At 38.4% G+C, this 26,420-nt stretch overlaps 1 protein-coding gene across 1 annotated transcript; it reads left to right on the forward strand.

Moving 5' to 3' along the window:
- Positions 1-19,655: 19,655 nt before the first annotated feature.
- On the forward strand, positions 19,656-20,573 carry LOC126079471 (olfactory receptor 1013-like). Its single transcript, XM_049890490.1, has one exon. It carries the CDS (start codon positions 19,656-19,658, stop codon positions 20,571-20,573), a length of 918 nt encoding a protein of 305 aa, XP_049746447.1.
- The last annotated feature ends 5,847 nt before the right edge of the window (positions 20,574-26,420 follow it).

Genomic DNA, 26,420 nt, shown 5'->3' on the forward strand with positions numbered 1-26,420 from the left:
ATCCAGATTCTCTCTTTCTGAGGTGATGCAAAGAAAAATTTTCATCGGGTTATTTGTATCTCAAGCAGAGCTGCCCTTGTGCTCCATCAGGATGAAAAAAAAAAAAACTTATATTCAAGTTAAAGACTTTTTCCAACCTTTACATGATACAGTTCAAGGGATCTAAGATAAGAAAATTAGGGCAATTTAGGAAATAACATTTGAAGATAAAGCCTAAATTTTGATTGAATTCCATTGGTTAGGAACAACCAAAACCATGGATTAGAAGCAAGCAAAAAACTAAAATTCAAAAACTCTCCTCTTCCTTCATAAAGAAAAGTAACAGAACACCCATTCTCATTAGCATAGGAAGATTTTTGGAGACTGATCCATATAGAATAGTATCTACTTAGTTATATCCTAGATATAGGAACAAATAAGCTGATTAATTTTTAATATTTTCCAGTGACTAGTAATTAGATGACTCTCGTCACTTTTTATTTCCTTAACAGAATTACTTAAACATTTTTATATCATTTTTTTCCCAGAAGCATTAGGATAAAGACCCAGCAGCACACATGAATCACCTCAGTGTAAACTAGGCTCTGCACACATGATCCCACCAATCTCCTTGTCTCTTTCACGAGGAGAAGTCAGTCAAGACCCCACTGATATGTTTGTGAATCACCATAGCTCTCAGGGACCCTCTTACTAAGATTTGTACTAATCAAATTGTGATATTATTAACATCAAAATACAATTATTATAATAAAAAATAATTACTATAATGAAGTAAAACAACCTGATAAATGAAAGTCTATGAGTGCACATTACTCAAAAGAAGTCTGTATACAGAATACATAAAATAGTGATAGAAGAAAAGAGTAAATATGATACCTTACATTTAATTTAGATTGATATTTTTTAAGTAATGCAATATTAATATGTTTATAAAGCATGAATATGTCCTTGTTTCTATTGGAGTAAGCAGTAAGAAGAAAATACAAGGAACTGCCACTTAACCAAATAGTTCCAGAAAAAAGTAGAAGCTCTATGCAGAACAGGAGGAACGTCAACACTAGCAATCATACATATTAATCACCAATGTAGGTAGAAAAGATATAATTAGTACCAGTTGTCACACACAACCGAAATGAAACAGAATCCAAGAGTGCAATTCCAAAATGCTTTACTTCAACGATGTTCTCAAAAAGATACCTATTTCTGCAAACACAGCCCCATATTTTCTGAGATAAGATCTTTGTATTTCCCACTAAAGATAACAAAATTCTTATAAAATACACATTATTTTAAAATAACATTACAAATCAAACTGTTATGTTACAGTGGAAGAAAATTGGTTATTTAATGCCAACCAATTGAAACTAGAAAATATATCATTACAGAGGGAAACACCAGAAACACTAAGTATGTTCATATTATTGTGTGTTTGGTGAGACTATCTCCACTGCATAAAAAAAATGCATAATCGTGTTTAAATAGTATTGCTAAAATCCAAGGAAGAAAATAATCTAAGGATAGTAATAACCTTAGGAAGACAAAGAAATTTAACCTAAAAATTTAATTAAACACATGCCCTTGATGTTTTAGAATGCATTTAAGTGTAAATTTACCAACAAATTTTTAACCACTATGTTTTTTTTTTTTTATGTTGGGAGTGTTTCATCTGTCGTTTGTGTTTTGAAGTGTGCAAAGGAATCTGTCAGACTAATTTGTAAATTTAGTATAAATTCCTACAGGAATTTTATTACTCAAATTATAAGTGATCATGTATAAATTCTCAGCAGCAAATGTTTTCCATGTGTGTCTATTAGATATAAGAGTTAAGTAAATTAAACTTGAAACACAGTACATCTGTGTATTGGGAATCCCCAAGACCACAGTCAGCCTTGATGTTTCACTGGAAGAATTCACAGGGCTCAACATATAGTCAAACTCACAGCAATTATTTATTTCAGCAAAAGGATAACAAGCACGATCAGTTAAGGGAAAAGGCACATGGGATGGGCCCAGGGGAAACCAGTTGCAAGCTTCCAAGAGTCTTCTCCTTGTGGAGTCACACAGGATGCACCAGTTCTCTAAGAAATGTGCTTGTGAAACATGTGAAATGTTGCCAACACAGCCTCTGCTTAGCATGTCCCAAAAATTCAGACTCTCAGAAAGCAAATGTTCAGCTATGACCACGTTATGTGAAAAGCTTAGACAAACTGAATGATTTTTATTAGTTCAGTGAATGGTGGGAGCCCTTTCAAAATCAAGATTCCCAGACACCTACCAAAAGCAACCTTGTAAGCAGACTTTTCAAGGGATAACTGGTATACTATGTTAACTCTTCCCTACAGAAATTATTTATGGGTGTTCTCTTTATGAAAAAAAAAAAAAAAAAAAACCCTAAACTTAAATGTCCTGTAAAGAAAATGAACAACTCTTAGTGTCTTTCACAGAATAAAACTTGAGCAGAGGCCTTCCTGGATAACAGGCCATGTGGTATTCCCAAAGTCATATTGTATAAGTTCCTATATTAACAGTCAACTTTGTGTCTAGTAAAAGGCAGTAAAGTAGCAAGAATCTATATAGTTGAGATGGTTGAAACTCTAACCACTACTCTATCTATTACTATGATTACAAATATAAACTACTCTTTCCCTGTCTTCTTCCATGATACTGATCCATTTACTGTCCCAAAATCTCAGCTGAACAGGAATATTTACTGGTAACATGTTTCAAATATTCATTGTTCTGAGATCTGAGACTTTGGTCTCCTGTCTTTATTGGCTGGCCACACTTTTTCTTCAAACGCAAGTGCTAAAGGAGCACTAAAAGATAAACAGCTAAATCCCCTGGCTTCCAAAGATAGTTCTTTCTTACTCCATTTTGTAGCACAGAAAATTTCCCACTGGAAATTGGGGTCAATCACCCAGTCCAGTAGAGTGGCCAATGTTATATCACTGAATGAGGAGCCAAAGACATCCAGGGGGAAGACTTCTCTTTCAGTTGATGAGAACAATGAGAATGTTCCTTTGGGGAATCATTCCTCCTTGGACACACAGACTTTCAAATCCATTGCATCTCAGGGGCAAGAAATAATAGTCTAGTGGGTCATTTTGGCAATAGTAAAACAGACTGTGTTAGTTCGACTCTTCTGAGGAGAAAACATCAAGATGGAACCAAATGTACTGGAATTTTATTAAAGGAAATACCTGTACAACAAAAAATAGAGAGGGAGTTAGAAAAGGCCAGGAAATAACATCAGATCATGATACAAATATGACATCAAGGGAAGAGGAGAGGTAAGGAAGGATGTGTGAAAGAACCTAGACCATGTGCAGTCTAATGGACTCAGCTGAAAATAGGATGCCCCACAATGAGAAGGATCGACATAGTGGCTGCAACAATGGGCTCAAACATACCTACAATTGTGAGGATGGCACAGGAGGGAGCAACATTTCATTCTGTTATACATTGTTGTTTTTAGGTGCCATCAAGTTGGTTCTAACTCATAGCAACCCTATGTACAACAGAACAAAACACTGCCTGGTCCTGCACCATCCTCACAATCATTATGTTTGAACCCCGTTGTCGTAAGCACTGTGCCAATCCATCTCATTGAGGGTCTCCCTCTTTTTCATTGACCCTCTACTTTACCAAGCATGATGTCCTTCTCCAGGAACTGATCCCTCCTGATAACGTGTCCAAAGTATATGAGACATAGTCTCGCCATCCTTGCTTTTAAGGAGCATTCTGGTTGTACTTCTTCCAAGACAAATTTGTTCGTTCATTTGGCAGTCCATGTATGTTCAGTATTCTTTGCCAACACCACAATTTGAAGCCATCAATTCTTCTTCAGTCTTTCTTATTCATTGTCCAACTTTTGCATGCATATGAGTTGATTAAAAACACCATGGCTTGGATCAAGTGTCTTCTTCAAGGTTACATCTTTACTTTTCAACACTTGAAAGAGGTTTTTGCAGCAGATTTGCCCAATGCAATGGGTCTTTTGATATCTTGATTGCTACTTCCATGGGCATTGATTCTATCATGATGTTTCTTATTGGTCCAGTTGTGAGGATTATTATTATTTTTTTTTTTTAATGTTGAGGTGTAATCCATACTGAAGGCTGTGGTCTTTGATCTTCATCAGTATTTGCTTCAAGTCCTCTTCACTCTCAGCAAGCAAGGTTGTGTCATCTGCATAATCCAGGTTCTTAATGTGTCTTCCTCCAATGTTGATACACCATTCTTCTTCACAGAGTCCAGTTTCTTGGGTTATTTGTTCAGCATATGGATTGAATAGGTATGGTGAAAGGATACAACCCTGGCACACAACTTTCTTGACTTTAAACCATGCAGTTCCCTGTCATGGGTTGAATGTGTCCCCCCAAAATACGTGTCAACTTGGTTAGGCCATGATTCCCAGTATTGTCTGGTTGTCCTCCATTTTGTGATTTTCCTAGAATCTCTGCCTATTGTTAAAGAGGATTAGGATGGGTTATAACACCTTTGCTCAGGTCACCCTTGGAGGTGGCCCTCACCACCTTTTATCTTACAAGAGATAAATGGAAAGGGAAGCTAGCAGAGATTTGGGGACTTCATACCACCAAAAAAGCAGTGACGAGAACAGAGCATGTCCTTTGAAACAGAGGTTGGTGTGTGGAGAAGCTCTTAGGTCAAGGGAAGATTAAGAACATGGACCCTCCTCCAGAGCTGACAGAAAAAGCCTTCTCCTGGAGCAGACTCCCTGAATTTGCATTTGTAGTCTACTAGACTGTGAGATAATACATTTCTCTTTGTTAACACCATTCACTTATGGTATTACTGTTATAGCAGCACTAGAAGACTAGGACAACCCCCCTGTTCTTTTTGAATGACAACTTCTTAATCTGTGTACAGGTTCCTCATGAGCACAACTCAGTATTCTGGAATTCTCATTCTTTGAAATGTTATCCATAATTTGTTATGATCCACATAGTCGAATTTCTTTGCATAGTCAAAAAACCACAGGTAAACAACTCTTTGGTATTCCCTGCTTTCAGCCAGGATCCATCTGACATCAGCTATGATATCCCTGGCTCCATGTCCTCTTTTGAACCTGCTTGAATATCTGCAGTTCCGTGTTGATATACTACTGCAGCAACTTTTAAATGATCTTAAGCAAAATTTTACCTGTGTGTGATATTAACGATATTGTTCGATAATTTCCACGTTTAGATGAATCACCTTCCCTGGGAATAGGCATAGATATGGATCTCTTCCAGTCAGTTGGCCAGGTACATGTCTTCCAAATTTCTTGATGTAGATGAGTGAGCACTTCCAGCTTTGCATCCATTTGTTGAAACATCTCAATTGATATTCCATCAATTCCTGGAGCCTCGTTTTTCTCCAATGCCTTCAGTGCAGCTTGGACTTCTTCCTTCAATACCATTGGTTCCTGATCATATGTTGCCTCCTGAAATGGTTGTATGTTGACCAATTCTTTTTGATATGGTGACTCTGGGTGTCCTTTCCTTCTTCTTTTGATGCATCTGGTGTCGTTTAAAATTTCCCCCACGGAATCCTTCAATATTGCAACTAGAGGCTTGTATTTTTCTCCAGATCTTTCAGCTTGAGAAATGCCAGACATGTTCTTCCCTTTAGGTTTCCTACCTCCACGTCTTTGCACATGACATTGTAATAATTTACTGGCTTCTTGAGCTGCCCTTTGAAATCTCCTGTTCAGTTCTTTTACTTCATCATTTATTCCTTTTCTTTAGCTACTCAAGGTTCAGGAGTAAGTTGTACAGTCTCTTATGACATTCATTTTGATCTTTTTCTTCTTTTCTATGACTTCTAGTTTTCTTCATGTACAATGTTCTTGATACCATTCTGCAACTCGTCTGGTGTGCGGTATTAGTATTCAACACGTCATATCTATTCTTGAGATGGTCTTTAAATTCAGGTAGAATATACTCATGCTCATGGTTTGGCTCTTGTGGGCTTATTCTAATTTTCTTCAGTTTCAACTTGGAATTGCATAGGAGCAGTTGATGGCCTGTTCCACAGAGGGCCCCTGGCCTTGTTCTGACTGATGACTTGAGCATTTCCATTATCACTTTCCACAAATGTGGTGAATTCTATTCTCGTATATTCTATCTGGTGAGGTCCATGTGTACAGTCACCATTTATATTGGTGAAAAAAGATATTTGCAATGAAGAGGTTGTTGTTCTTACAAAATTCTTTCATGCTATCTCCAGCATCCAGCATCAGTTCCATCACCAGGGCCTTATTTTCCAATTATCAAACCTTTTCCTTTGTTTCCAGCTTTCGCGTTCCAATCACCAGTAATTATCGATACATCCTGATTGTGCATTCCATCAATTTCACACTGCAGAAGTTGGTAAAGATCTTCAATTTCTTCATCTATGGACTTACTGGTTAGTGCATAAATTTGAATAATAGTCATATTAACTGGTCTTTCTTGTAGGCATATGGTTATTATCCTATTACTGACGGCATAGCACTTTGGGATAGATTTTGTAATGTTCTTTTTAATAAGCTGGAAAAATCCATACACAGACAGCAATCAGAAATTCAGAAGATTAACAATAAAATTACAGAATTAGATAACTCAATAGAAAGTCAGAGGGGTAGCACTGAGCAAGTAGAAGCTAGAATTTCTGAACTCAAAGATAAATCACTTGGCACTAACATATTTGAAGAAAAGTCAGATAAAAGAATTTAAAAAATGAAGAAACCTTAAGAATCATGTGGGACTGTATCAAGAGAAATAACCTACAAGTGATTGGAGTACCAGAACAGGAGGAATAACAGAAAATACAGAGAAAATTGTTGAAGATTCATTGGCAGAAAACTTCCCTGATATTGTGAAAGATGAGAAGATATTTATCCAAGATGCTCATCAAACTCCACACAAGGTACGTGTTAAAAGAAAGTCACCAAGACATATTAAAATCAAGCTTGCCAAAACCAAAGGTAGACAATTATAAGAGCAGTGAGGGATAAAAGAAAAGTCACCTACAAAGGAGAACCAATAAGAATAAGCTTGGACTACTCAGCAAAAAGCATGCAGAGAAGAAGGCAATGGGATGACCTATTTAAAAAATTGAAGGAAAAAAATTTCCAAGAATCATATATCCAGCAAAACTGTTTCTTAAATATGAAGGTGAAATTAAGACATTTCCAGATAAATACAAGTTGAGGGAATTCATAAAAAGCAAACCAAAACTACAAGAAATACTAAAGGGAGTTCTTTTGTTAGAAAATCCATAATATCTGGTATCAACTCAAGACTTGAACACTGGGCAGAGCAACCAGAAGTCAACCCAGACAGGGAAATCCAAATAAACAAAGCAAGATAAAAAGAAAGCCCAACATGAGGTAACAGCGATGTTATTATACAAAAGAAGACAACATTAAAATAATGAAGAGGGGCTAAGAAATGTAATCATATACCTTCCATATGGAGAGGAAGATATGGTGATACAAAGAAATAAAAGTTAGTTTTAAATTTAGAAAAATAGGGGTAAATAATAAGGTAACCACAAGGGAGACAAACTATGCTACTCATCAAAATAAAATACAAGGGAAAAATACAGACTCAGCAGAAACAAAATCAACAACAACAACAAAAAAAAAATGAGGAAAGGACGACATATATTAAGAAAATCTATTCAGCACATAAAATCAAGTGGGAAAAAGAAACTGTCAACACACACAAAAAAAGACATCAAAATTATAGCACTAAAAAAAAAAAAATCATACTTATCCATAATTACCTTGAATGTAAATGGACTAACTGCACCAATAAAAAGACAGAGAGTGGCAGAATGGATTCAAAAACAAGATCCATCTATGTACTGCCTACAAGAGACACACCTTAGACTTAGAGACACAAACAAACTAAAACTCAAAGGATGGAAAAAAATTCATCAAGCAAACAACAATCAAAAAAGACCAGGAGTAACAATATTAATTTCTGACAAAGTAGACTTGAAAGTTAAATCCATCAGAAAGGATAAGAAAGGACACTATATAAGGACTAAAGGGACAATACACCAAGAAGATATAACCATATTAAATATACACCCAATGGCAGGGCAGCAAGATACATAAAACGAACTCTATCAGCATTGAAAAGTGAGATAGCTCCACAATAATAGTAGGAGACTTCAATACATCACTTTCGGAGAAGGACAGGACATCCAGAAAGAAGCTCAATAAAGACATGCAAGATCTAAGCGCCACAATCAACCAAATTGACCTCGTAGACATATACAGAACACTCCACCAAACAGAACTCAACTATACTTTCTTTTCTAGTGCACATGGAACATTCTCTAGAATAGAAAACATATTAGGTCATAAAGCAAGCCTTAGCAGAATCCAAAACATTGAAATACTACAAAGCATCTTCTCTGACCATAAGGGGATAAAAGTGGAAATCACTAACAGGAGAAGCAGGGAAAAGAAACCAAACACTTGGAAACTGAACAATACCCTGCTCAAAAAAGACTGGATTATAGAAGACGTTAAGGAGGGAATACAGAAAATCACAGAATCCAATGAGAATGAAAACACTTCCTATCACAACCTTTGGAACACAGCAAAAGCGGTGCTCAGAGGCCAATTTATATCACTAAATGCACACATCCAAAAAGAAGAAAGGGCCAAAATCAAAGAGCTATCCCTACAACTTGAACAAATAGAAAGAGAGCAACAAAAGAAACCCACAGGCACCAGAAGAAAACAAATAATAAAAATTAGAGCTGAACTGAATGAAATAGAAAACAGGAAAACAATTGAAAGAATTAACAAGACCAAAAGCTGGTTTCTTGAAAAAACTCAACAAAATTGATAAACCACTGGCCAAACTGACAAAAGAAAAAGAGAGGAAAAACAGACCCAAATGAAATTAAAAGAATCATATCTGATTACTATGAAAAACTATACTCACAAATTTGAAAACCTAGAAGAAATGGATGAATTCCTAGAAAAACACTACCTACCTAAACTAACACAATCAGAAGTAGAACAACTAAATAGACCCATAACAAAAGAAGACATTGAAAAGGTAATCAAAAAACTCCCAACAAAAAAAAAAGCCCTGGTCCAGATGGCTTCACTGCAGAGATCTACCAAACTTTCAGAGAAGAGTTAACACCACTACTACTAAAGGTATTTCAGAGCATAGAAAAGGACAGAATACTACCAAACTCATTCTATGAAGCCACCATATCCCTAATACCAAAACCAGGTAAAGACACCACAAGAAAAGAAAATTATAGACCTATATCCCTCATGAACTTAGATACAAAAATCCTCAACAAAATTCTAGCCAATAAAATTCAACACCATATCAAAAAAATAATTCACCATGACCAAGTGGGATTCATACCAGGTATGCAGGGATGGTTCAACATTAGAAAAACAATTAATGTAATCTACCACATAAAACAAAAGACAAGAATCACATGATTTTATCAATCGATGCAGAAAAGGCATTTGACGAAGTTCAACACTCATTCATGATACAAACTCTCAGCAAAATAGGAATAGAAGGAAAATTTCTCAACATAATAAAGGACATCTATACAAAGCCAATAGCCAACATCACCCTAAATGGAGAGAGCCTGAAAACATTTCCATTAAGATCGGGAACCAGACAAGGATGCCCTTTATCACCACTCTTATTCAACATTGTGCTGGAAGTCCTAGCCAGAGCAATTAGGCTAGATAAAGAAATAAAGGGCATCCAGATGGGCAAGAAAGAAGTAAAAGTATCCCTATTTGCAGATGACATGATCTGATACACAGAAAACCCTAAGGAATTCTAAAGAAAACTACTGAAACTAATAGAAGAGTTGAGCAGAGTATCGGGATACAAGATAAACATACAAAAATCAGTTGAATTCCTCTACACCAACAAAAAGGACATCGAAGAGGAAATCACCAAATCAACGCCATTTAGAGGAGCCCCCAAGAAGATAAAATACTTAGGAATAAATCTTACCAGAGATGTAAAAGGCTTATACAAAGAAAACTACAGTACACTTCTGCAAGAAACCAAAAGAGACTTACATAAGTGAAAGAACATACCTTGCTCATGGATAGGAAGACTTAACAGTATAAAAATGTCTGTTCTACCAAAAGTGATCTATACATTTAATGCAATTCTGATCCAAACCCCAAGGACATTCTTTAAGGAGATAGAGAAAGAAATCACCAATTTCATATGGAACGGAAAGAGGCCCCGGATAAATAAGGCATTACTGAAAAAGAAGAACAAAGTGGGAGGCCTTACTCTACCTGATTTTAGAACCTGTTATACTGCCACAGTAGTCAAAACAGCCTGGTACTGGTACAACAACAGATATTTATGGACCAATGGAACAGAAGTGAGAATCCAGACATAAATCCATCCACATATGAGCAGTTGATATTTGACAAAGGCCCCAAAACTGTTAAATGGGGAAAAGACAGTCTTTTTAACAAATGGTGTGGCATACCTTGATATCCACCTGCACAAAAATGAAACAAGACCCATACCTCACTCCATGCACAAAAACAAACTCAAAATGGATCAAAGACCTAAATATAAAATCTAAAACGATAAAGATCATGGAAGAAAAAATAGGGACAACGTTAGGAATCCTAATACATGGCATAAACAGTATACAAAACATTATTAAGAATGCAGAAGAAAAACTAGATAACTGGGAGATAACCGGGAGCTCCTAAAAATCAAACACCTATGCTCATCCAAAGACTTCATCAAAAGAGTCAAAACACTACCTACATACTGGGAAAAAGTTTTTAGCTATGGCATTTCTGATCAGTGCCTGATTTCTAAAATCTACATAATACTGCAAAAACTCAACTGCAAAAAGGCAAATAACCGAATTAAAAAATGGGCAAAAGATATGAATAGACACTTCACTAAAGAAGACATTCAGGTAGCTAACAGATACATGTGGAAATGTTCATGATCATTAGCCATCAGAAATGCAGATCAAAACTACAATGAGATTTCACCTCACTCCAACAAGGATAGCATTAATCTAAAAAACACAAAATAATAAATGTTGGAGAGGCTGTGGAGAGATTGGAATGCTTCTACACTGCTCTTAGGAATGTAAAATTGTACAACCACTTGGAAATCGATTTGGCGCTTCCTTAAAAAGCTAGAAATAGAACTACCATATGTTCCAGCAACCCCACCCCTTGGAATATATCCTAGAGAAATAAGAGCCTTTACACAAACAGATATATGCACACCCATGTTCATTGCAGCATTGTTTACAATAGCAAAAAGATGGAAACAACCAAGGTGCCCATCAACGGATGAATGGATAAATAAATTATGGTTTGTTCACACAATGGAATACTACGCATCGCTAAAGAACAGTGAGGAATCTGTGAAACATTTCATAACATGGAGGAACCCAGAAGGCATTATGCTAAGTGAAATTAATCAGTCGCTAGAGGACAAATATTGTATAAGACCACTATTATAAGAACTTGAAAAATAGTTTAAACTGAGAAGAAAATATTCTTTTGTGGTTACAAGATGGGGGATGGAGGGAGGGTGGGAGAGGGGAATTCACTAATTAGATAGTAGATAAGAACTACTTAAGGTGAAGGGAAAGACAGCACACAATACAGGGGAGGTCAGCACAATTGGACTAAACCAAAAGCAAAGAAGTTTCCTGAATAAACTGAATGCTTCGAAGGCCAGTGTAGCAGGGGCAGGGGTTTGAGGACCATGGTTTCAAGGGACATCAAAGTCAATTGGCATAATAAAATCTATTAAGAAAACATTCTGCATCCCACTTTGAAGAGTGGCGTCTGGGGTCTTAATCGCTAGCAAGCAGCCATCTAAGATGCATCAATTGGTCTCAACCAACCTGGATCAAAGGAGAATGAAGACCACCAAGGACACAAGGTAATTATGAGCCCAAGAGACAGAAAGGGCCACATGAACTAGAGACTACATCATCCTGAGACCAGAAGAACTAGATGGTGCCTGGTTACAACTGATGACTGCCCTGACAGGAAGCACAACAGAGAACCCCTGAGGGCGCAGGAGAACAGTGGGATGCAGACCCAAAATTCTCATAAGACCAGACTTAATGATCTGACTGAGATTAGAAGGACCCCGGTCATGGCCTCCAGGCCTTCTGTAGGCCCAAGACAGGAAACCTTCCTGAAGCCAACTCTTCAGGCATGGATTGGACTGAACAGTGGGTTGGAGAGGGATGCTGGTGAGGAGTGAGCTTCTTGGATCAGGTGGACACTTAACACTATGTTGGCATCTCTTGCCTGGAAGGGAGGTGAGAGGGTGGAGGGGTTACAAGCTGGCGAAATGGGCATGAAAAGAGAGAATGGAGGGAGAGAGCGGGGTGTCTCATTAGGGGGAGAGTAATTGGTAGTGTATAGCAAGGTGTATACGGGTTTTTGTGTGAGAGACTGACTTGTTTTGTAAACTTTCACTTAAAGCACAATAAAAATTATTTAAAAAAAAGACCCAACCCCCCCCCCAAAAAAATATGAATTCCCCTCAACATAAAGAAAACAAAAAGTCTCACAACTGGACCAATAAACAACATCGTGATAAATGGAGAAAAGATTGAAGTTGTCAAGAATTTCCTTTAACTTGGATCCGCAATCAACATCCATGGAAGCAGCAGTGAAGAAATCAAAGGACAATTTGCATTGGGCAAATCTGCTGCAAAAGATCTCCTTGAAGTGTTATACCACAAAGATACCACTTTGAGGACTAAGGTGCATGGGAAAGCTGGGCAATGAATAATGAGGCCAGAAGAAGGATTGATGCCTTTCAATTATGGTGCTGGTATAGAATATTGAATATGTCATGAACTATCAGAAGAACAAATAAATATGTCTTGGAAGAATTCCAGCCAGATGCTTCTTAGGAGCAAGGATGGTGAGACTTCTTCTCACATACTTTGGACATGTTATTAGGTGGGACCAGTCCCTGGAGAAGAAAATCATGCTAGATAAAGTAGAGGGTCAGCAAAACAGAAGTGTCACTCAACGAGATGGACTGACACAGTGGCTGCAACAATGGGCTCAAATTTAACAACAGTTTTGTGAATGGCACAGGACCTGACTCTTTTGTTCTTTGTATATGTGGTTGCTATGAGTCAGAAACAACTCCACGGCATGTAACAACAACAACAAGGTTAACTACTTATTTGTGCTGCAGATCTGCAACCTAAACAATCAGGAAGTGCCTTTAGTCCTCAATAACTTCCCTACCTCCACAAGAGATGAAAGATTGCTTCAAAGCTGCAATTTAGGCATTCTAGACACCTATTTGTTTATCTCAGTTGGATAATCACTGCTTTCAACTTCAGCGGATGCCAAGTGGTAATACAATATTTATAATCTCTATTTCCAAGCCTCTTTGCTACAGCCGATTTGTCTTTCAGTACATTGTTCTCCACCTGTCCTTCTTACCATGACACCATCATTGATTCTTTATGTAAATTTCATACCAGTAGATAGTATAGATTACCAGTGTTCCATTTACCCCAGCAAAGGATTTATCTGTCTGTTTTTTTTTTTTTTCAAATACTTGAGCAACTTGAAGAACCTAAATGCCTTTTAAATGGTTGTTTCCCTGACCTACACTCCGACCAGTAAAAGTTAGGAAACTAGATCCCACTGCCGTCGAGCCGATTCCGATTCATAACAACCCTATAGGACAGAGTAGAACTGCCCATAGGGTTTCCAAGGAGCACCTAGCAGATTTGAACTGCCGACCCCTTTGGTTGGCAGCTGTAGCACTTAAACACTAAGGCACCAGGGTTTCCTTGGCCCACTTAAATTAGGTAATTTGGGTCGAGTGGTAATTTGGGTCGAGTACAGTAAGGAATTACAACAAAGGAATGTGTTAGGTGTGGGAAAAACCTGCGAATAGTATAATAGAGCTAAATAGGTAACTTCTGAGAATTGTTACCACCCCAGCCCTAAAGAGACCAGAAAAGTGAATGGTTAAAGGCACTGAACATTGGAGGAGCAATGCCTGGCTGGAGACATGATGTAGCCAGCTTCCAGAAATCATTCACATAAGGACCCTGGGAAAAATTACTCTGAAATCACTCTCCTTGCTGCTAATGACACCATTGACTAAACCCCTAAGAAGACAGAGAGCAATGGATTCCATTGATGCAGTTCATACAGCTTAGTCTCCTAGAGCAAAGAAGAGGTTGAGGTGGAGAACGGATTTGGAGGGATGCATTGAAGGTATGACTGAAATACTGCTATTGTTGAGCAGATATATTTTAATACATAGGTGTGCACATATAAATACATGGAATAAAATAAAATGAAAAACCATTGCCATCAAGTCGAATTTGACTCATAGTGACTCTACACAATAGCGCAGAACTGTCCCATAGGGTTTCTAAGGCTGTAATCTTTAAGGAAGCCAACTGCCACATCTTTCTCCCTCAGAGCAGCTGGTGAATTCGAACAGCTAACCTTTTTGTAGCAGCCAACTCCTTAAGCACTGCATCAGCAGGGTTGCTCGCACATAAATAGCATATTTAATATATGTGTACACATATGTTTAGTTTATCTTCTTCACAATGCAAAATGGAAAGACAGTGAAAATGATGACTGATTACATTTTCACCAGGATATCATGGACCGCAAAAAATTTTCTCTCCATCTTATTAAATAATACCCAATTTGTCAACATTCAGTTCTGTTTAATTGCCGTGTTACTCATTTCTCAATTCATTAAATCCTGAGAGGGTATAGGAATCTACAACCCTGGGGATCCAGAAACTGATATAAAAGATTCTGAGAGTGGCAGGTTTAGGCTCTGTCAGGATGGTGGCCTTACTGAGAAATTTGGGTGAGTTGCCTAATTCAGTTGTTAGAGGTAGACGGAAGATTTTATTTTTCCTCAGAACCAGTCCAGTCGCCATTTGCACACTATGACATGATAATGGCTAAGGAAAGGCCCTCTTAAAAAATCACAATCATCCAGTTGTCATCTCTGAAACTGCTGAAAGCACAAGAGATGTATTATTTCTTGATGTTAGTGGCATAAAAAGGGGAACTAGCATTACAGGGAAGGACACGGGAGACAAAACTAAATTAACAAACAAGAAACCATTGGACCCACTTGGTCAATAGCCCTTGTAAATATCTCAAGAGTAACTGGAGTGGCAGAATAAAGGAGGAAGGGTCAAAAGAAAAGTTCAATTTCCTTCAGTTTAGTGTATCTTTAAATATAGTGTATTTAAGAAGATTTCCAGGCAACACAGATTTACTTTTAGAAGGAAAAGTTTTGTTTTTACTAATTTGGGGTAGAAAGTGCTGTTTTAGCTTAGAATACAAATATAACCTCATCAGCAGAATAAACATGTAAGCTGGTTAGCACACACTGTCAAGTAGGCATAATCTTCTGGTTCTGATAACAGATTACTCAGTTCTTCCAACCAGGCTCTCACATGGTGTACATAGGTGGGTTTCAGGGGAAACAACAAGAAAATTGGACTCTATTTTGTTTTTGTATGCCATGGTAAGTTATGACAGTTTTTGTTTTGTTGCATGTTGTTTTGTCTTTTCCGTTGTGAGGGCAATTATATGGCTTTCCTAGGAGTCTCAGTAAGGGTCTGAAACACAGCAGAAGAGAATTACCACCTCTGAAGGAATGGAGCTCAGAGCAGAGAACATGAACAGAAGGATGAAGGAAGCAAAGGACAGAGCACCACACTGGGCTCCATGATGGATGGTTCCATCATTGAGAGACTGTTGCTGTTCTTATTCGCCATGGAGCTGACTCTGACTTATGGTAACATTATATACAACAGAACAAAATGTTACCCAGTCCTGCCTCATCCTCACAATCACCCACATGTTCAAGTCCATTGTGGTAGCTATTGTACCAATCCATTTCACTGAGGGTCTTCTTCACCTTCATTGGCCTTCAACTTCACCAAACATGATGTCCTGTTGAGATCCATAATGTTTTCATTGGCTAATTTTGGCCTTTCTTTCTAGTCTGTTTCAGTTGGAAGCTCAGTTGATACCTGTCCACCATGGGTGACACTGACGGTATTGAATTACCAGTAGCATAGTTTCTATCATCATGGCAAAACTCAAGTCACCACAGTATGACCAGCTTACAGAAGGCACAAAGAGGACTGTAAGGCAAATGGTGATTGTAGGAGAATAGAGAATAGAAAGAAGCAAGGTTAGAAGAGAGAACATATATCAGGGGACATAGTAGAGGTATTGGATACAGATTCTACCCCTGCAGTATTTGACATGAAAAACATGCCACTGCTTTACAACTGTGTGACATCATTACTTACATATGATAGATATTTTTTACATGTCAAACCATTTACTAAGCACTCTATATACAATATCTCTTTTGAGTTTTCCTACAATCATGAGAGGAACTTATCATTACTCCCATTAATACATAATAAAAATGTGGATTGGGAAAATTAAATAAGTTTTCCAAAATTTTTGCCAGTCGCCCTCGAGGTGGCTCCAAATCTTGGTGACCCCCATGGTTGTCAGAGTAGAACTGTGCTCAGTAGAGTTTTTGTCTCAGTTATCTAGTGCTGCTATAACGGAAATACCACAAGTGGATGGCTTTAAAAAAGAGAAATTTATTCTCTCATTGTCTAGGAGACTAAAAGTCCGAATTCAGGGTACCAGCACCAGGGGAAGGTTTTCTCTCTCTGTGGTGTCTAGGGGAAGGTCCTTGTCATCAGTTTTCCCCTGGTTTAAGAGCTTTTCAGAGCAGAGACCCTGGGTTTAAAGGAAACTTCATCTAAAGAAAGAGGGGGTAGGCTGGATTTGACCCAGCGCAGTAGTTTATTGATCCCTGGTATGGACGTCATACCATAACTGATAGCCCCTGGCAAGGCGAACAAGAGGGAAGTAGGTAGCAGAGGGCAAAGAGATGAAGGACAAAGGGATGGTGAGGTACCACATGCCCTGCGCCCGTGGGTACCACTCTGTAGATTCCATCATGGGACTGATCACATATCAAGTTTCAACAGGAAAGGGATCACAACACTGTACATCTGCCAAAACACTGAGAAGCATGGCCAGCCAAGTTGACACACAATCTTAACCATTACGGTGATCAACAGCTTATTTTTCAGGAGTAGATCACTGGGCCTTTCTTCTAAGGCACCTCATGGTAAACTGAAACCTCAAATCTTTCAGGTAACAAAACATTCACCATTCGCACAAGCCATGGTTACAGTGATTGAAATCATTGACAAGGATTCACACCTAGATCTAGTCACCACTCTTCTTGTTGAATGTTTAATATGGTGCAAATCTTTACATTTGTTAGATCCTAGATTATTCACAACATTGTAATGTAGGGAGAACTACTGAAATAATAAACAATAACAATGGTAATAACATTAATATTATAACAGATATTCATTTCAGCATTTCTCAGAGGTGATCTACAAAAACCCTGCATCAGAACACTTGGGCTGCTTGAGAGAAAGCAGGTTCCTGGGTTTCACCCATAAGTTGCTAAATTGGCACCTCTGGGGTGGAGTCCAAGTGGTTCTTATGTGCACTGAATTTGAGAAGCACTGTTTGCTTGAGTGTTTACCACCTGCCAGGTACTGTGCTCAGCCCTTACAGGAGGTATCCCCTTTAATCTTGACAACAACCCTGTTGGTGGTGGTTGCTGTCCAGATGATTACAACAATTGTGTTGTATGCATTGATTACAACCCCATGGACAGATATATTATCTCAGCATTATAATATGAAAAAAATTGAGGCTTAACTATGTTGACTAGTATTTTCTCCAAGGTCTCACAGCCTTTAAGTCATGGAGACAGAACTTGAATCCATGTTATTTGCTTAAAAGTCAAATGTATTTTGAACAGTCAGCTCTGATTTCTGAGACATGCTTCATCTCCATCATGACATATAATGACAATCTGATGCTAAGCTGAGAAACTCCTTCTTCACAAACCCACTCACTTGGGAAAACATGATCTGATAATTGGTCAGGCTGACTGTTTTTGTGGGCACATTTCATTGCTTCTTCCTATATGTGTCCCCAAAGAACACAATGTCAAGGATTACTGGTGCCAGGAAATATGTGAGGGTACCATACAATTCTCTGATGGTTTTAAGGTAAAATGGTATCATTATGAGACCACCCAGAAAAGAGATTCTGCTGACTTGCTTCTCTTCAGAATGAGGGTAGTCGACTCATTCATGCATTCAGCAAATATTTACTATGTATCTCTTATATGCCAGACACTATTCTAGGCACTAGGGATATAGTAAAGAAGAAAACAAGCAAAAATCCCTTGTCACATGGAGTTTATACCCTTGTTGTACCTTGGTAGTTGCCATTGAGGTGATTCCAGCTCATGGTGCTTGTGTGTTGCACAGTAGAACTGCTCCATAGGGTTTTCCAGGCTGTTACCTTTCAGTAGCAGATCACCAGTCCTGTCTTCTGAGGTGCCTCTGGGTATGTCTGAGCCACCAACCTTTCAGCTAATAGTGGAGCACTTAACTGTATCTGCCTCCTAGGAAATCCATTTACATTCTGGTGATCTCCTATCTCCTCCTGACCCCAGTGACACAGTGGACCCATGAAAAGGTGAATGGGGCACTATATCACTACAGAAAATTTGACCACTCAGAGATTTTCTCCAGTTATCTGCTATTCCTTCACATAATTCCTAGAAGCATGCTATGAAGAGTTACAAAGCCATTTGCAAATCTATGGAGAAATTCTTAACAAAGTAGTAAAATCTTTATGGAAAATTTTTTAAATTTGTGCTCAGATTTTTGACTGTCACAGATTAGGGCCCCTCCAGGCTGTTTAATATCTAAGAGACAAGATGAAAGATATCCTACACCCATGGGGCAGTTCCATACAAATAAAACTGTCCCACTCCTTATGCACAGTCTTGATGTAATCAGATGGATTTGGTCATTCATCTGCACTCTGAAATTTCAACCTGGTTCCCCATCTAGTCCTAACTTTTGGAATTTACAACAGTTGTACCAAAGGCTCCTACAGATCCGCGAAGGGGAAAATTTTCTCTATGTTTGCAGAAGAGGAGAAGGTCATCATTTTGTAAACCCTGCAGACTATTCTTCCTCTCATGTGATCTCAACAATTTGTCCATTTAAATCTGGGAAATGAGGGAAAGGTAGCTGTCCCTGGGTATTTAAAATCAATTAACTCCTTTCCCAGTTTGTTTTCATCTTCTTTATTTTTTAAATAACATTTGACATTACCTGCAAAACATTTATACTTTTTTTTTTTCGTAATTATTATCTGTCTCTTCCCCTAGAGCAAATGCTCCATAACAATAAGCCCCCATCATGCCTAGAACAGCACCTGGGACTGAAAAATAATTATTTTGAAAAGAATTAATAGGCCTCTAGCAGCATTATGGCTGTGCTGCTACAAATGCATTTGACTGAAATGAATGTATTGAGACTCAGGAAACTCCCGTCACTTTCTCAAGTCAGGATTCCTGCTCAAATCTCCTCATTTTAGTACCTTTAGTCTTACCACATCACATGTACCTGGTACATAGAATGTCTTCATATAATACGAGCTGAGGGAATTAAACTCACGTATATATATGTGGTATCCCTTAGCCATGGAGACAGACAATCATACCATGACTGAGTTCATCCTTGTGGGCTTCACAACAGACCCTGTGATGCAGTTGATCTTATTTGTGGTGTTCCTTGGTTTGTACTCTGTGACCATGGTGAGAAATACCGTGTTACTAACACTGACCTCTAATGACTCCCGGCTTCACACACCCATGTATTTTTTCATTGGAAATCTGTCATTCCTGGATCTCTGGTGTTCCTCTGTCTATACCCCGAAGATCCTAAAGACCTGCATCTCCGAGGACAAAAGCATCTCCATTGCTGGCTGTGTAGCTCAGTTCTTCTTCTCTGCTGGGCTGGCATATAGTGAGTGTTACTTGTTGGCCGCCATGGCTTATGACCGCTATGTGGCCATCTCAAAACCACTGCTGTATTCTCAGGCAATGTCCATAAGGCTATGTGCATTTTTAGTAGTAGCCTCATATCTTGGCGGATTTATCAACTCTTCTGTCATCACCAAAAGAACTTTTGCCTTGAACTTCTGTGGTGACAATGTCATTGATGACTTTTTCTGTGATTTACTTCCCCTGGTGAAGCTGGCTTGTGGCAGAAAAGATGGCTACCAGACTCTACTGTATTTCCTCCTGGCCTCCAATGTCATCACTCCCATTCTGCTCATACTCGCCTCCTACCTCTTTATCATTACCACCATCTTGAGGATCCGCTCCACCCAGGGCCGCCTCAAAGCCTTCTCTACCTGCTCCTCCCACTTGATTTCTGTCACCTTATACTATGGCTCCATTCTCTACATCTACTGTCGCCCCCGATCTAGCTATTCCATGGATAGGGACAAAATAGTTTCCACCTTTTACACTGTGGTCTTTCCCACATTGAATCCTATGATATACAGCCTTAGGAATAAGGATGTGAAAGAGGCTCTGAATAAACTCTTTAAATGAATCCAGATTCTCTCCTTCTAAGATAATCCAAAGAAAATTTTTGATCAGGTGTTTTGTATCTCCAGCAAAGCTGCCATTGTGCTCCATCAGGAAGAAAAAAAAAAAAATTATATTCAAGTTAAAGAGTTTTTCCAACCTTGACACAACACAGTCCAATGGATCTAAAATAAGAAAATTAGGGTAATTTAGGAAATAACACTTGAATATGAAGCCTAAGGATTTTGTTTGAGTTCATTGATTAGAAACAACCAAAATCATGGATTAGAAGTAAACAAAAAACTAAAATTCAAAAACCGTTCTCTATCCTCATAAAGGAAGGTAACAGAATGCCCCATTCCTATTAGCATAGGAAGATTTTTGGGAGACTTATCCATATAGGATAGTATCTACATAGTTATTTCCTAGATAGAGGAACAAATATGTTGATTAATTTTTAATATTTTCCTATGACTAGAAATTAAATGACACTCATCACTTTCTATTTCCTTAATAGAATTACTTAAACATTTTTATATAATTTTTTTTTCCAAAACCATTAGGACTAAGATCCAGGAGCACACATGAGTCAACTCAGTGTAAACTGGGTGATGCAGGCGTGATCTCACCAATCTCCTTGTCTTCTGCCTGAGGAAAAATCAGTCAAGACCCCATTGATATGATGTTTGTGAATCACCATAACTCCCAAAGACCTTTTTGCTAAGATTTCTACAAATCAAATTGTGACATTATGAACATCAAAATACAATTATTATAATAAAAAATAATAACTATAAAGAAGTAAAACAACCTGATAAATGAAAGTCTATAGTGCACACTACTCAAAAGAATAAAGTCTGTATACAGAATACATAAAATAGTCATACAAGAGAAGAGAAAATATAATAGCTTACATTTAATTTTGATTGATTTTTTTTAAAGTAAGGCAATGTTAATGTATGTGTATAAAGCATAAATATATTCTTGCTTTTGTTGGAGTAAGCAGTAAAGAAGAAAATAGAAGGAACTGCCAGTTAACCAAATAGTTGAAGAAAAACCTAGAGGCTCCATGCAGAATAGGAGGGACTTGTCAACAGTGGCAATCAGACACATTATTCAGGAATGTAGGTAGAAAGGATATAATTAGTACCAGTTGTCACACACAACCCAAGTTGGAACAGAATCCAACAGTGTAATGCTTTACTTAGACAGTGTTCTAAAAAACGGTAGCTACTTCTGCCAACTCAGCCTCATATTTTCTAAGAGATAAGATCTTTGTATTTGTGGCTAAAGATAATAAAATCCCTATAGAACACACAATATTTTAAAGTAACATTACAGACCAAATTGTTACGTTACAGTGGAAGAAAATTGGTTATTTAATGCCAACCAAATGAAACTAGAAAATATATCATTCCAGAAGGAAACACCAGAAACACTATGTTCACATTATTGTGTGTTTGGAGAAGTTATTTCCACTGCATAATCGTGTTTAAATAATATTTCTACAACCCAAGGAAGAGAATAATGTAAGGATAGTAATAATCTGAGGAAAGCAAATAATTCAACCTAAAAATTTAATTAAACAGATGCCCTTGATATTTTAGAATGTGTTTAAATGTAAATTTAGCAATAAATTTTTAATCACTGTGTTGGGAATGTTTCATCTGTTGTTTGTGTTTCGACATGTGCAGAAGAATTTGTCAGACTAACTTGTAATTATAGTATAAATTCCTAAAGGAATTTGATTACTCAAATTATAAGTAATAATGTTTAAATTCTCAACAGCAAATGTTTTCCATGTGTGTATTTTAGATACACGAGTTAAGTAAATTAAACATGAAACAGAGCAACTGTGTGTTGGTAATTCCCAAGACCACACTAAGGATTGATGTTTCACTGGAGGAATTCACATGGCTCAACACAGAGTCAAATTCACACAAATTATTTATTTCAGCAAAAGGAAAACAAGCACAATCAGCAAAGGGAAAAGGCACATGGGGTGTGCCAAGGGGAAACCAGTTGCAAGCTTCCAAGAGTCTTCTGTGGAGTCACACAGGATGTACCAATTCCCTGAACAATACCTTGTGCTTGTGAAACACTTGAAATGTTGCCAAACAGAGCCTCTGCTTAACCTGTTCCAAAAATTCAGACTCTCAGACAGCAAGTGTTCAGCAGTGACCACATTATATGAAGAGCTTAGAAAAACTGAATGGGTTTTATTAGTTCAGTGAATGGTGAGAGCTCTCTCAAAATCCAGATTCCCCGACACCTCCCAAAAGCCAACCTTGTAAGCAGATTTTCAATGGATAACTGGTATACTATGTTGACTTCCCTACACAAATTGTTTATGGATGTTCTTATGGAAAAAATTCTTTAAATGTTCTGTACAGACAATGAACAAGTCTTAGTGTCTTTCACAAAATAAAACTGGAGGAGGGGCCTTCCTGGATAGCAGGCCGTGTGGTATTTCCAAAGTCATATTGTATAGGCTTCTATATTAACAGTCAACTTTGTGTCTAGTAAAAGTCAGTAAAGTAACAAGAATCTAAATAGTTGAGGTTGTTGAAACTCTAACCACTACTATAATTACCTATTACTATGATTAAAAATACAAACAGCCCTCTCCCTGTCTTCTTCCATGATTCTGATCCATTTACTGTCCCAAAGTGGCAGCTGAACAGGAATATTCACTGGTAACGCCCCCCCCCCCCAAAAAAAACCCACTGCTGTCGAGTCGATCCCAACTCATAGTGACCCTTTAGGACAGAGTAGAACTGCACCATAGAGTTTCCAAGGAGCACCTGCTGTATTCAAACTGCTGACCACATGGTTAGTAGCCATAGCACTTAACTACTTTGCCACCAGTGTTTCCTATTTACTGGTAAGGTATCTCAAATTTTCACTGTAGTCAGATCTGAGACTTTAGTCTCTTGTCTTTATTAGCTGGCCACATTTTTTCTTCAAATGGAGGTGCTCAAGGGGCACTAAGAGAAAAACAGCTAAATCTCCTAGTTTCCAAAGATAGTTCTTCCTTACTCCATTTTGTAGCACAAATAATTTTCCTCTGGAAATTGGGGTCTATCACCCTGTTCAGTAGAGTGGCCAATGTTGTATCACTGAATGAGTAGCCCAAAACATCCCAGGGGAAGACTCCTATTTCCATTGATCAGAACAATGAGAATGTTCCTTTGGGGAAGCATTCCTCCTTGGGCACACAGACTTACAAATCCATCTCATCCCAAGGATAGGAAATAAATGTCTAGTGGGTCATTCTGGGCAATAGTGAAACAGATGGTGTTAGTTTGACTCTTCTGAGGGAAAATATCAAGATGGAATAAAATGTGCTAGAATTTTATTAGTGGAAACACCTATACAACAGAAAATAGAGAGGGAGTCAGAAAAGGCAAGGAAATGACATCAGATCATGATACAAGCCTGACTTCAAGGGAAGAGGGGAGGTAAGGAAAGATGTGTAATAGAACCCCAGACCCTGTGCAGTCTAACAGAAGTAGAGCAAGGTCAGTAGGATGTTCGTGAGCCAACCAAAGTCGTCCAGTGTCTAACAGGGCCAGGCCTGCCTTAGTAGCCCTGCCATGCTAAGCTATTTTTTGGGAGTAGCCTTGGAGCATAGGTAGGAAATGGATTTCAGAGTTCAACAGCTAGGGCCCTTGATCAATTATACTCTGTACTCGAAGGACTGCAAGGTTTATTTCTTGGACACCAAAAGGGCCATGGCTACTGCATTCCCTTAGTCCCTGTGTATATACATACTTGATAAAAGAAGGGTGACATGACATAATGGCTGCTGTTTTAAAGCATATCACATATCTTAGAGGGCACATCCTTAGATGTCAGGATGGTGAGACTTTGTCTTGTTTACTTTGGATGTGTTATCAGGAGGGACCAGTCCTGGAGAAGGGCATCTTGCTTGGTAGAGTGTCAGCCAAAAATAGGAAGCCCCGCAAGAAAATAGATTGGCATACCGTCTGCAACAATGAGCTCAAAAATACCTACGATTGTGAGGATGGTACAGGAGGGAGCAATATTTCATTCTGTTATACACTTGTTGTTTTTAGGTGCCATCAAGTTGGTCCTGACTCATAGCGACCCTATGTACAAGAGAACAAAACACTGCCCGGTCCTGTACCATCCTCACAATTGTTGTTATGTTTAAGCCCATTGTTGTGGGCACTGTGCCAATCCATCTCTTTGAGAGTCTCCCTCTTTTTCACTGACCCTCTGCTTTACTAAGCATGATGGCCTTCTCCAGGAACTGATCCCTAATGAAAACATGTCTAAAGTACGTGAAACATAGTCTTGCAATCCTCACTTCTAAGGAGAATTCTGGTTGTACTTCTTCCAAGATAGATTTGTTTCTTCTTTTGGCAGTCTTTGGTATATTCAGTATTCTTCGCCAGCACCACAATTCAAAGCCATCAATTCTTCTTCAGTCTTTCTTATTCACTGTCCAGCTTTTGCATGCATATGAGTTGATTGAAAACCCCATGCCTTGGGTCAGATGTCTTCATGGTGACATCTTTACTTTTCAATGCTTTAAAGAGGTCTTTTGCAGTAGATTTGCCCAATGCAATGTGTCTTTTGATGTCTTGACTGCTGCTTCCACGGGCGTTGATTCTATCAAAATGTTTCTTATTGTTCCAGTTGTGAGGATTTTTGTTTTCCTTATGTTGAAGTGTAATCCATTCTGAAGGCTGTGGTCTTTGATTTTCCTCAGTAAGCACTTAAAGTCCTCTTCACTTTCAGCAAGCAGTGTTGTGTCATCTGCATAATGCAGATTGTTAATGCATCTTCCACCAATCTTGATACCCCGTTCTTCTTCACAGAGTCCAGTTTCTTCACTTTAAATTGTGCAGTATCCCTGTCATGGATTGAATGTGTCCCCCCAAAATATGTGTCAACTTGGTTAGGCCATGATTCCCAGTTCTGTATGGTTGTCCTCCATTTTGTGATTTTCTTGTATGCTACAAATCATAATCTCTGCCTGTGGTAGAACAGGATTAGGGTGGGATGTAACACCTTTGTTCAGGTCACATCCCTGATACAATGTAAATGAAGTTCCCTGGGGGGTGGCCTCCACCACCTTTTATCTTACAAGAGATAAAAGGAAGGGGAAGCTAGCAGAGATTTGGGGACCTCATACCACCAAACAAGCAGTGAGAGGAGCACAGCATATCCTTTGAACCTCAGGTTGCTGTGTGGAGAAGCTCTTAGGCCAAGGGAAGATTGATGACACAGACCTTCCTACAGAGTGGACAGAGAAAGCCTTCCCCTGAAGCAGATGCCCTGAATTTGTACTTGTAGTCTCCTAGGCTGTGAGAGAATACATTTGTCTTTGTTAAAACCATTCACTTGTGGTTCTACTGTTATAGCAGCACCAGATGACTAAGACAATCCCCTTGTGCATTTCAAATGACTGCCTCTTCATCTGTGTACAGGTTCCTTTTGAGCACAATTAAGTATTCTGGAATTCCCATTCTTCGAAATGTTATCCATAATTTGTAATGATCCACACAGTTGAATGCCTTTGCATAGTCAATAAAGCACAGGTAAACATCTTTCTGGTATTCTCTGCTTCCAGGCAGGATCCATCTGACATCAGCAATGATATCCCTGGTTCCACATCCTCTTTTGAATCCCACTTGAATATCCAGCAGTTCCCTGTCGATATACTGCTGCAGCCACTTTTGAATGATCTTCAGCAAAATTTTACTTGTGTACGACATTAATGATAGTGTTCAATAATTTCCGTATTCAGATGGATCACCTTTCTTGGGAATAGGCATAGATGTGGATTTCTTCCAGTCAGTTGGCCAGGTAGCTGTCTTCCAAATTTCTTGACTGAGATGA

The sequence above is a fragment of the Elephas maximus genome, chromosome 7 (assembly GCF_024166365.1).
Source record: "Elephas maximus indicus isolate mEleMax1 chromosome 7, mEleMax1 primary haplotype, whole genome shotgun sequence".
In the NCBI taxonomy this organism is placed as follows: Eukaryota; Metazoa; Chordata; class Mammalia; order Proboscidea; family Elephantidae; genus Elephas; species Elephas maximus.